At 37.7% G+C, this 12220-nt stretch overlaps 2 protein-coding genes, 1 non-coding gene and 1 pseudogene across 3 annotated transcripts; 1 reads left to right on the top strand and 3 right to left on the bottom strand.

The window, feature by feature from the left end:
* Positions 1-2814: 2814 nt before the first annotated feature.
* Positions 2815-4377, bottom strand: LOC106437893 (F-box protein PP2-A15). The gene is made up of 3 exons (XM_013878901.3): positions 3818-4377; positions 3491-3609; positions 2815-3421 (listed from the first exon to the last, which is right to left on the bottom strand). The coding sequence occupies exons 1-3, from the start codon at positions 4127-4129 to the stop codon at positions 2968-2970; spliced, it is 885 nt and encodes a 294-aa protein (XP_013734355.2). The 5' UTR covers positions 4130-4377; the 3' UTR covers positions 2815-2967.
* Positions 4378-4497: 120 nt separating this feature from the next.
* LOC106441828 lies at positions 4498-5904 on the top strand (annotated as a pseudogene).
* On the bottom strand, positions 4509-4581 carry TRNAR-UCU. Its single transcript has one exon. It is a non-coding gene; the product is annotated as a tRNA-Arg (tRNA).
* A 316-nt stretch (positions 5905-6220) lies between the features above and the next one.
* Positions 6221-8566, bottom strand: LOC106437894 (leucine-rich repeat receptor-like protein kinase PXC1). Its single transcript, XM_013878902.3, has 2 exons — positions 7187-8566; positions 6221-7094 (listed from the first exon to the last, which is right to left on the bottom strand). Exons 1-2 carry the CDS (start codon positions 8511-8513, stop codon positions 6397-6399), a joined length of 2025 nt encoding a protein of 674 aa, XP_013734356.2. The 5' UTR covers positions 8514-8566; the 3' UTR covers positions 6221-6396.
* Positions 8567-12220: the final 3654 nt, after the last annotated feature.

Raw genomic sequence — 12220 nt, 5'->3', positions numbered from 1 at the left:
TGGATTCCGAGGTGATCCTCGGCCAGACGTAGAGTCGCGGTTTGCGCTCGAACTGGATAACATCTCGCTGTGTCTTTATCGTGCTTTCTAGTTCTTGATTCTCTCGTATCGATTAGATTGATCTCACGAAATCGTTTCATAGTTGTGATTGCTTAGCATTGATCTTGATCTCTGGTTGATTCGATTCCACAACAACTTTCAATTATAATTCTTTATTTTTAAGAGTTAATTACAAATCTTCTCGCTTTTAATAAGAAAAATAATTACAAATCTTTCTTCTGTCAGTAAATTTTTTTCCACGTCTGATTATATGATGAAGCTCAGAATAGATGAACTGATCGATCTTGTGCGGCTTTGATCATATTTAAATAGTGTATACGAAACACGGTCTTTTATTATAATTTTATTACAGCTTCTATTGTGGAGGAGACGTGTCTTGTAAGATTATTATTTACCCTTAGTGTGTGCCTTTTTGTTTCCTCTTAATTAGGTTTTTAATTTTTGACCATTGCTTGTTTACATGCTTGGGCATCGAACCCTATGTTTCATTACCCCATACAGCTCCTGAGAGAATGCATTCTCCACGTACATTGTGTGTACTCACTCGCACGTACGTAATGTGCATATTATGCATGCTATGCTGCTACGAGTGCCATACTGTTACGGCTAATCAAATTGAAACCCAGAAATATGCAATTTGATTCTAAACACGTATTATACACTACCATTTATTTTATACGCGTAATCAACCGTTATTTAAATTTAATTTCATGAAGAAAAAAAACTAGAAGTATATCATTAAAGAAAACCTCATGATATTCAAAAAGCGTGACAGATTAGGATGATTTGGGATCAATTACGCGTCAAATGTCGTCGGAGAAATTATTTAAAAGAATGACGTACCTAATTAAATATATCACCACGTACTCTAGGTGAGAACACGACTAACTTCATTAGTTTGCTGGCAAAAAAAAAATCAACATGATTGATTTACATCTTCAATAGTATAGTATTTTCAATAGTATAAATATGCTAGTGGTATTAAAAATTAAATGCTATTATATAAACATGAGAAATATTGAACAACATAATTATAAATATATTCTGGAAAATCAAAATAATCTATACTATTTTTATATTGTGTTGTACTTAACTATTTTGTGTTATTTTATGTTTTAATATGATTTAAATATTTCATTTTGAAAAAGTCTTTATTTAAATTTAAATTATTTACTATAATAATATATTATTTAACTATATTATACATTAATACCCACTATTATTTTATTAATTAAATAATTATTCAATACCGCAAATATATATTGTCACCAATCAAACTTGATTCCGCACTGCTTTTTACTTAAAACCGCAGTTGCACCGCACCGCACTTTAATTCTGCACGAACCGCACCTGAACCGTACCACAGTTTAATTCCGCACCGCTTTTAATACTAAATCCGCCGTCACCATTCGGACCCATAGTCTCTGTCAATACATTACAATATGAATATTATAAATTATACTAATGGGTTTTCATGTCTTCTTCAATCACATTCCACACATTTAGCAACTGGAATTTCAAATAAATAATTTTCTTGATTGATCTTAAATACATGATGTAATGTCTTCAGTCATATTTTATATATTTAAGGATTGAGGTCAATTTATTCAAATACATGTTTTCCTTGATTTTATGTTTTATACAGTTGTTTGTATTTACGATAATAGATCATATCCCACATATCTAGGGATTTGAATCAACATTCAGATATTATTTTCGTTGGTTTATCTTAAATACAAGATTTAATGGCTTCAGTCATATCTTTGATTTATGTTTTATACAGTTGTTTATATTTAAGATATGTTATGATGTAATCATCTTTCTTGAAATACACTGAGAGCCAGAGAGAAGAAAGGAGAAGTTCGAATCAAAGCCACAATGACACATACAAACAACTGAATAAAACATAAATCAAATAGATAATTTATTTTGAAAATTCCAATCCCTAAATTTCGGGGTATGATTGAAATGACATTAAATCCCATTTCTCTCAAAGGACCAGGGAGCGTACTGATACGGCAGCTGAAAAAGCTGACGGTTAGGTAGAGGATTCTGCAACTGTTAGATAAAATAACGAAGTAACATAACATGCATTGCTAGTGGTATGATCAGTTTGTGGCTTTTCTATGGCTTTAATGTTCTTCAGTATGTATGAATCCATTTTCATGGATACCATCAACTTAAACCAATAATACCAAGTACGAGAGCAGGACATTGACATTCATGTTTCTTCTGGATAAAAAGTAACATTTCTGGACCAGTTTGATCTAGTTGAGTATGAATTGAACAGTTTTGGCTTTGTGGATTATAGGTTTCAGTCCTTAACTTTATGATAATCCAAAAAAAAAAACATGGTGAAATCTATAAGTTTTTCAGATATTTAACGAATAAGCTTTTATGTCCTTTTACCAGCGTGCAAAACCGGTGAAGACAAAACCTGAGTTTCCTTTTGCCAGTTGTTATTTTTCTTGTGGCAACTAAAGTCAGAATTGTCATTGTCTCCCGAACTCAATCATGAAAACAAAACTAGCATTCAATAAGAAATGGACTTTCAAGTAACAAGAATACACGTTTCAACAATTAACAACACTACTGGTCCCTTTCATCTAAAAGAGTGGTCCTCATTGAACAAAACCATCTTTGATTTCTATGTCACAATCACAAGCTTCACACAGCTCTGTACACTTGGATCTCCTTAATCTTGTCCTTTCAATATCATGCTATGCAGGACAAATTTGATTTTCACATGGAGTATGAAGTAAAAACAAAAACTCAGATAAAATTCACAATGTGCTATACCTAATTCAAGAACCAGCTCAAGATTCAAGACGACACAGTTTACACCTTCAAAAGTATGTAGTATGTACAAAAAGTGTTGGATGTACATTTCCTTTCTTTCTAACTATATTACTTCACACCAGCTTTCCTTTTGTTGCGTTCCTTCACATCTGTTGGGATTATAAAGACCGAGTCCACACAGATCCCGCCTTTCGAATGTGTACAATCTATCTGTTTCATCGACCATTGGACCTCCGTTGTTATCTCTGAGCAACCCACAACAAACTCTCCAACCTTATAGTCTCTCCAGGACTCTCTACCTGTCTGCTCTCCTTCTTTATCGGCCAAGAAATACTCACACGACGCCTCCTGCCCGTCTGAAGTTGAGAGCGATAACCTCACAGGCTTTATCTCCCAACCGTGCGTGTGTTCGAAATGGCAAACTCGTCTCCCCAACCTTTTCGAGAATCTTCCGAGGTGTATTCTGAATGATAGACAGTATATACCAGGAGGAAGATTGAACCTCACCATCCCATCTACTTCAAACCACCAAATCTGCTGTAAGTAGGCTACAACATGGAACCTGTCCAAAGCAAGAAAGCATCAGCACACATAATCTAAATTAATCAGTAGTTGAATGAAAAGTCTGTACCTTGATTCTTCAGTATCAATCCAATTCCAATACCTGCGGTCTTCAATTCCAGTTATAGCCATCCCTTTTGCCGAAACCGCCATACAAACCCGTCCTGTCACTCTATCAATCCACACTTCCTGCAACAATATCATCAAAAAGGAGACATTTTTACCATAGAAACAAACCCTTATCCTCAATTTCAACCCATACCCACATCAAAAGGAGACACTTTTATCGTAGCAACAACCCCTAATCCTCGATATCAACCCATACCCACATCAAAAAGTTGACATTTTGACCATAGAAACAACCCCTAACCCCTAAAGTTTCAAACTTTCAACGGACCTTGTTACCATCGTCGAAAGGGATGGGGCGAGAGAGCAAGGCGAAGACACCCTTCATGGATAAACTCCGATACCTCTCCACCGGCAACAGATCGAGAAGATCCTTGTAGTTACTCGGCAGCTTCCTCTCCCAAACGGAGTCCGAAGAAGCCGCGCCGCGGAACGCTCGATTCAGGCGAGCTAGGTTGCAAATCTCCGGCGGAGTGAGGTGGAGGATCACGCACGCGACGCAGCTCTCCGGTATGTCGCCGAGGCTGGGTCCGATCGACGAGCCGGTGTGCTCGCCGTTGAGGTTCGAGAAGGACAACCCCATGACTCTGTAAAGAGACGCCTAGTAGACGCGAAGAAGAGAGAAGAAGTGGTGACGCTCGAGAGCCATAGCGATGGAGAAAGGTTTGGTTTTTATCTCATCGCGAACGATCTCTGGAGGTGATGATGATTAACAACAGGGGAACGCTAGACGGGGAAGTGAGGGAAGACAACATTTGGGGAAGGTGTGAGAGAGAGAATCAACGTCTTTAGAGCTTGCCACGTGGAGATCGGGGAAGTCGTTGGATTGTTCGAATGAATGTGATTAAATTACAAATCGCTATTATAGTTTCGAGATTACGACCAACAACAAAAAAAACTTTAATGATTCGAATGGGAAGTTTACTAACTTAGGGAGATGTGGAAAGATATTAAAAAGTAAACACGCCCGGTGGGACTCGAACCCACAATCGTTTGATTAGAAGTCAAACGCCTTATCCATTAGGCCACGGGCGCTTTGGTTCTTTTGTATGTGTATACGTTTATATAATAGAATCAATGATGGAAGACCAAAAAAGAGCAAACCCAAATGCCCTGTTTAATTTGTATATGCAGAAGAATTTTAGAGTGACAAAAATTTACCATCACTCCCTCTATTTTACATTAAGAAATATAAAACTCATTAAAGAAAGTTTTTTTTGTTGTTGTTATAATTGATAACTACTTGGAGAATCCTTATGTTTAAGATCTTATAAGGTCAACAAGAGCACTTGAACCGTTTTACCTTCTAAAATTCACTCAAGTTCCAACAACTGAAACAACTGTAGAGAGGTGAAAAGACTATAATATGAGGAATGGTCAACTTTACTAATTTCAGATTTTGAAGAGTGTTTGCTATTTTGCTCCATAATTTCTAGGATTTGCTGGAATAAAGTTCCGAAATATAAATGCACTCTTTAGAAAAGGGAAACTCAATTAATTCGCTAGTTCATACAATAAGGATATAAACATTAATCATGGATCGTAAACACAATACTTATACGGTTTATAAATCTTCTTATTCTCTGGTGCAGTCAAGCAAGACAGAGAGAGACACAAAAGAAAATCTCAAAAAGAAGAAACCAAAGAGTGAGAACGGTAACTATGACTCTTTCCTTGGCAACCCCAATCTTTTGCTCATCTTTCTCTTCCACATATCGCTTTGGTGCTCCTAATTCTTGCACCCCAAGCTACCGTGCGGCCGAACTCAGTCCCATCTCCGCCGTCAAAGCTCCCAAGAAAATCAAGAAGCTTGGATCCGAGATCTCGTCTCTGACACTCAAAGAGTCCCGCATCCTCGCCGACTACGTCCAAGACAAGTTCGGTGTTTCGATACTCTTTTCGGCAGACTGCTGCAGCGGCGGCTGTCTTCTCTCCTCCTCTCGAGGACGGGGATGATGTGAGGGCTACTGTGGAGGAGCCGACCAAGTTCGATATGGTTATCAATGACGTAGCCATCGGTCATCGTATGGAAGTGGCTAAAGCGATGAGGGCTCTGAGCGTGCCGTTGAGTCAAGTGACAGAGCTCACTAAAGATTTTCCGAAGATTTTCATGGAAGGCGTGACGAAAGATGAAGCAGAAGAAGCCAAAAGACAGCTCGAAGAAGCTGGCGCCACGGTATCCATTGTTTAAGTTTTGGCAATCTGATTTTCTTACAAGTGTTTTTCTGGAGTTTCATGGGGTCTTTTTGTGTTGTTGGCATGACTAGCAAGTTTTGGATAATTGTTGATCAAAGCTTTTTTGAAATTGTTGCAGTTTAAATCCATTTGGTTTCTCAGAAATAACTTGAAAAGGAATGATTGTTATTGTATGGTTCCAACTATCAGCAACCTATAATATAAGATCTTATAAAATGAATCCATGCTAGTTTATAATTATTTGCCACATGTGCTAGACCTATTACATTATTTTTGCATGGCTTAAACTTAGGTTTTAAAATACGCAGTTTTACTTGCCATGGCACAACTCGAAACATCTTAATTCCGTCGAAAATTCTTATGTTTTCTTGTAGTTTCTAGTGCGAGACTAGATCTGCAAATCCTTTGTCTTGGTGCGCATTTGCCTTAAGTGGAAGGCGTGAAAAGTGATTGAAAGAGTAATTAACGAGCACTTTCCTCACACTAACCCAGAATGGGTTTTATTAACACAATACTTTAATAAACAACACGTTACGAAATGACATGTTACATGGCTAAAAACTCCGACAAAGTTGCAGACTAGAGATCTAAGCAAGAAACTCGAAGTGGCACACAATCCAGCAATAGATATATTTAACAAGCGTCAGACACAATTCAAAGATGGCCTAAGTCTTCGGTGGTGGCCAACGACGGAGACATCGAGTTCCTTGACTCATCGAAATCCTCTCCCACCGGCGATTGCTCAACTCTAATCTCCTCAACCATCTTCACAACCTCAGCCATTGTAGGCCGTTTCTCCGGCTGCGGAACAACGCATGCCAGACCAATATGCAGCATCGCCACCATCTCCTCCTCTATGTTCTTGTACCTCAGAAGCTCCGGATCAAAAACCTCCGCCGTCCATTCCTCCTTCACCACCGACCTCACCCATTTCGGCAAGTCAACAACCGCTTCCTCCTCTTCCTCCACCGCCACCGAAGCCGCTGATCTAGGCCTAGAAGGAGACGGGTACACCGAGGGAGCTTTTCCAGTCAATACCTCGAGTAGAAGGACACCGAAGCTGTACACGTCAGCTTTCTGAGAAAGGCGTTTGATCTCAGACTGCTCCGGCGCACGGTAGCCTCCTAGGCGAGCTATAGCGTGCACCGGGTTTAGAAGGAGGGATAATCCGAAATCAGCAATCAATGCGACACCGTTTCGGTCTAGGAGAACGTTGGAGGACTTGATGTTCCCGTGAGGAATCTTGGAGATGCTATACTCGTCATGAATCTTGGCCAAGCCTCTCGCTGCTCCTAACATTAGACTAATCCTCGTCGTCCAATCCAATGGTATCCTCCCAGGACCTCGATTCCCTATAAAGAAATATTTTTTTAAAAAAAACTAATTTTAGTTCACTAATACGACAGAACAGAACATTTAATCTAAGTTTGGAAAGAAACATAACCATGTAGAAGTGAGTGTAAGCTTCCATTGGGTAGATACTCATAAACAAGAAGCTTCTCTTCTTTAGCGTAATAATAAGCTCTGAGTTTCACCACGTTCTGATGCTTAAGCCTCCCGATAATCTCCATGTACTGCTCGAACTCCTTCCTCGGACACGGGTTCGCGTCTTTGAGACGCTTCACCGCCACCGTCGTCGTTCCGTCGTCGAGCACCGCCTTGTAAACCGTCCCTAAGCTTCCTTTCCCGAGCATCTCCGCCGACGCTTTCAACAGATCCTCGAGCTCGAACTGCTTCCTCCTCTCGAAAAACACCAGCCGGCTCCTGTCGGTGGCCGACGTCGCGTCGCTCTCTTCGCCTCCTCCTCCGTAGCTGCTCCGCCTCTTGCCTTCTCCTCCTCCGCCGGCGAAGCCACTCTCCAAGCTCGCGGATTTCGACCCGCCGCCACGGTCTGACCTCCCGCAGCAGAAGGCAAACCCGAAGGAGGCTAAGACGATAACCGCTACACCGCCGCCGATGACGGCGGCGATGGCTCCGGAGCTTAGCCCTCGGTGGTGATGGATCTTCGGATCTCCGGCGATGACCGGAGAATGCGGAAGCGACGTTGGATTCGACGGAACGATCTTGTCGGTGTCGGAAGATTCCGGGTCGTTCGTGTAAGTACAATCCGGTAAAGGATCCGACCCGCATAAACCTTCGTTACCGGAGAAGCTCAAGTCTCCGAACTTCTTCACTACACCGTCGGTGACTTTCCCGTGCAGCTCGTTGTAAGAGACGTTAAGTTCAAGAAGCGAACCCACCTGAGAAAAATCCGGGATCCGACCCGTTAACTCGTTGTCCTGGAGCCTGATCGTTAGTATCCAGGTCAACCCGAGAATCTCTCTGGGGATGACTCCTCGTATGTTGTTGTCCGAGAGATCAAGACGGATCATTCTCTTGAGGGAAGAGATCTCTTTCGGGATCTCACCGGAGATATCGTTACCTGCGAGGTACACGAGTCTGAGGTTGGTACAGTTCGTGAGGGGCGAAACGGTGCCGTTTAGTCTGTTGTCGTGGAGGTCGAGGAGGCGGAGCTGGTCTAAGGAGGAGAGAGAGGTTAGTGGTCCTCTTAAGGAGAGGGAAGGGAGAGAGAGTCCAGTGACGCGGCGAGAGTAGGGTGAGCAGTAAACGCCGCGCCAGGAGGAGGAACAAGCGTCGGAGCCGGTCCAGTTTGCGGCGAGGTTTCCGTGTGTGTCGGTCTCGATGCGGAAGAGTGTGAGGGAGTTTGTGTCGTTTAGAGCGGAGGAGACGGAGAGGTGAAGAAGAAGGAGGAGGAGGAGAGGTATAGCCATGGCGTATTGGCGGGAAGAGAAGAGTGAGTGTGACGAGAGAAAGGATATTTTGAAACAGATAAATAAATGAAATTGATATAAACGACAAAAGTATGGAATCTTGCATTTTGCTTTTTCTTTTCGTTTTATTTTATTTATTGTATAAAACAAAAACTGAAGAAAGAAAAACAAAAGTTATGCACATAACATTGATTAGGAAATTAGGAAGATAAATAAAATAATATAGGATAATGTATGTTTACTTTTATGTTAAAATTGCATATACGTAAATTAAATAACATATGTTACCATAAATTTTTATCATATACTGTAATTTTCTTTAAATTGGTTTTGGATCTACTTTGATATATGTAAATAAATAATAATATGATGGTAAATCATTAGTGAGAAGAAATGCAAAAAGGTAAAAGTAGGAACGGTGGTTGTGTGAATGATTGCTGTTCTCCACTCCTAGGTGTGACTTTGTATGGGTGAACATAACCCTACAACGCCCCCAAAAGTTTACCTAAAGTATGAAAAAGTTATCTACAGTAAATAATGCATTTCTTTGTGTCTCTTTGTCAGAAAAAACGAAGTTATTGGTGCAATTCGTTTCGATATTTACATGCCAGGTCACTCTCTTTTTTTGTCGACTCTTTCATGTTTAAATAGTCCACATTCGGTTTCAGATGATAAATATTTTCAGTGTTATCCGTATATAATACAATACAAATAGTCTAAGCTAATCAACTCTTTCATGTAATAAAATATAATGTCTAAAGAGAAATGCATGATTATCATGGACACAAATTTTATGAATAATCAATTTGTTGTGAACAAAGACTGATAAGTTCGAAAAAAGCAATTTCTCAAAAAAAAAAAGCAAGAAAATTTAGAATTTTTTTTTATTGAGGCATATACTTCTAAGGTATACATTGATTGTTAAAATAAATGTTTACAATATCTTACATCCGTATTTATATAGTCTTAAAATATATCACTTTTTAAAAAGAAAATTACATTATCTATTAAGAACGATTTTTCCTAATTTTAAAAATCATGTACCTATTTTAAAATTGATTGAGGTATATATTGATTGTTCAAATAAAATAATTTATAATATTTTACATCCGTTTTTATATAGTCTTCAAATATATCACTTTTACTTTTTAAGAAAACTACTTTATCTATTAAGAAGAATTTTCCTAATTTTGAAAATACTCCCATCTTAAAATCATTACACAATGCATGACTCCATGTAGTGTTAAGACTTTTGTTCTTGTTTGGCTGTTTGCAACTTGCAAGTTAGCATTAGGTTGACTGTAAAAGTTTATTGTAATACCCAAACTTGTCTCATAAATGGATTAGTAATGAAATTTAGTTTTCTAGGCAAATTAAATTGCAAAGCTTTTTCGTAATCTAATACTCCCTCCGTTTCAATATACTTGATCTTTTAGAGAAGTTTTGTTGTTTCATAATAGATGAAGTTTGCACAAATCTATGTAACTTTAACTTTATTAAAAACTTTGTAACCAATTAGATTTTTTTTAGTTTTTATTTATAATTAAATAAACTAATTTTATATTATAATTTAGTGATAATTTTGATAAAAAGTAGTTTTTCTTAATATTTGTGCATTTGAGTAAAACATAAGTAATAAGAAACAGAGGGATTATTTACTTAGGTAATCTGGAAGGTTGATAGCTCTTAGTCAAATTTTAATCATTGTCATTTTAGCATCAGTAATCAAAACATTGCTAGAGCTTCAGTTTAATACACCATTTTTACTCAAATAATATATATCAACATATATTATATCTTTTTAACATCCTAAAACTCGACTTTATAATACATTAATTAGAACAAAGATAGTCGTTGTTCTTTTTGAGAAATATTTGTTGAAGAAACTATACTGAACTAATATCGTTTAATGTCAGCTTTGTTTTTGAGGATATACTTCCTCCTGCTACATATCATCTTTTATGTTTTAATAAAAAATTCCATAAACCCAACATTCTCAAGTATGAACTGTATATTTTTAAAAACTATAACTATTTTCTCTCATTATAATCTGTTGATTCAGTTTAACTAGTGTACCGACAAAAATTAACAAACAACATGGCGAAGGTATGATTGGTACGACGCGACAGTTGATGATGTTCGTAAAACAAAAGGGACAGAGTCAGCCTTGCACCTTAACTTTTTCCCCAATTACATAACCTTTCCCTTTTATTTTTAACAACCCGACACTTCTTGAGATGTTAACTAATTTATAAATGGAGAAAAGGTAGGCGTGATTGGCGTTGTGATTTTCACCTGTTTTAAGAAAAAGGTGTCATCAAAGTTCACAGAAACTTACTAAAGTTTTGCATCTACTTTCTTACTAATCAGAGTTAAAAAAAACTATAGATTTGCTCTATAAGAATGGAGATTTGCATTTGATGGATGGAATACCTAAGATGCAAGATCTCAATTTGATGGATGGTAGTAGTAGTAGATGTAAATCTTATTGAAAATCAACAATGTTGTCGTGTTTCTATTAATTTATTGCTGCAATGCTGCTAATACTAAGATATATAAATTGTAGCGACTGACGATACAAGTATTGTATGTCGATAAACCATTTTTAATGCAAATTATGTAGATAGAAGACATCAAACTACCATATCTAGAATAAAAGTCTAGTGGTTGCTTGTAGAAGATGCGCTTAGTTGTAGAAGATAGCTAAATTAACCAAAAAAACATATATGAATTATGAATAACGTAAGATTCTAGTCAGAAAATAATGATCAATTCTTATTCTGGTCGAAAATCAGCTCAATTCATCTATGGATAAACTTTCCTATATAAATCAATCTTTGGGTTCATAGACTAACCTGGTGAATTTCTATATTTCCCACAAAATGTTCAAGCTACTTTATTGGGCCTTGCCCATTTGTCTTAAAGTGAGCGACATTAATTTGAAAGAGAATTGAGTTTGGTTTTGTGTAGAGAAGAGATTCGTCTATTTTTAAACTGTACCGTTTATTTTGTTGACATTTAAAGTTGTTCAATCTGAAGTTTTTAACAATCTGGGGTTCAAATCCCAGACTATGCAATTTCTTGCAGATTGCACAGAAAATCCAGGTTTCAATTTTCGGAGCAAGCGATTTATTCAACAATTATGCGATTACAGAAGAAATGCTTACAAGGATTTCTCAACATGGTGCAAGTAAATCCAGTCAGGCGTGATCTTCATAGGACGGTTCAAATGATGCAGTTAGGCATAGATCCTGATAAAGCAGGTAGTATTGCCGGTTATCGAATCGTCTTTGTAATCTTTCTCTAATTGTAATATCTAAATAAATCCCGACCAAAAAAAATTTGAAGTTTTTAACATCTTTTTTTTTTTAACTTAAGTTTTTAACATCTTACAAAAATGTTTGTGGATATTGCTTTTTCGCTACTATGAAAATGTTATTTCACAAACCTTTTTAACAAACCAGTGGCCAAAAAAGCCCATGAGCTTCTTTCATGCCCCAACACTTTCAGGTAACTGATTGATTTGTTTATCGTAAACATTCACATCATATCCCAGCTATAATAACTAAAGATCAGAGAGATACAGACACAAATGAAGATGAAAACTTTAACTTTCTTTGTTATTCAACTTGTCTTTTGCGTTACACATCACTCTGTTATTTATACACAACCTTAAACCTTATCTTCTAGCTAGGTCACCCAGTGAC

Source organism: Brassica napus, chromosome A3 (assembly GCF_020379485.1).
Source record: "Brassica napus cultivar Da-Ae chromosome A3, Da-Ae, whole genome shotgun sequence".
Taxonomy (NCBI): Eukaryota; Viridiplantae; Streptophyta; class Magnoliopsida; order Brassicales; family Brassicaceae; genus Brassica; species Brassica napus.
The sequence above is the reverse complement of the archived record's forward strand: the minus strand, read 5'-3'. Positions and strand labels throughout refer to the sequence as shown.

Bases quoted from the DNA above. Each gene is read 5' to 3' on its own strand.
- LOC106437894 (XM_013878902.3), bottom strand. From the start codon at position 8,513: ATGGCTATACCTCTCCTCCTCCTCCTTCTTCTTCACCTCTCCGTCTCC. The intron at 7,095-7,186 runs GTTATGTTTCTT...ATTTCTTTATAG, and splicing joins CTTACACTCACTTCTACATG to GGAATCGAGGTCCTGGGAGG.
- LOC106437893 (XM_013878901.3), bottom strand. From the start codon at position 4,129: ATGGGGTTGTCCTTCTCGAACCTCAACGGCGAGCACACCGGCTCGTCG. The intron at 3,610-3,817 runs GTCCGTTGAAAG...ATATTGTTGCAG, and splicing joins CTTTCGACGATGGTAACAAG to GAAGTGTGGATTGATAGAGT. The intron at 3,422-3,490 runs GTACAGACTTTT...TGCTTTGGACAG, and splicing joins ATTGATACTGAAGAATCAAG to GTTCCATGTTGTAGCCTACT.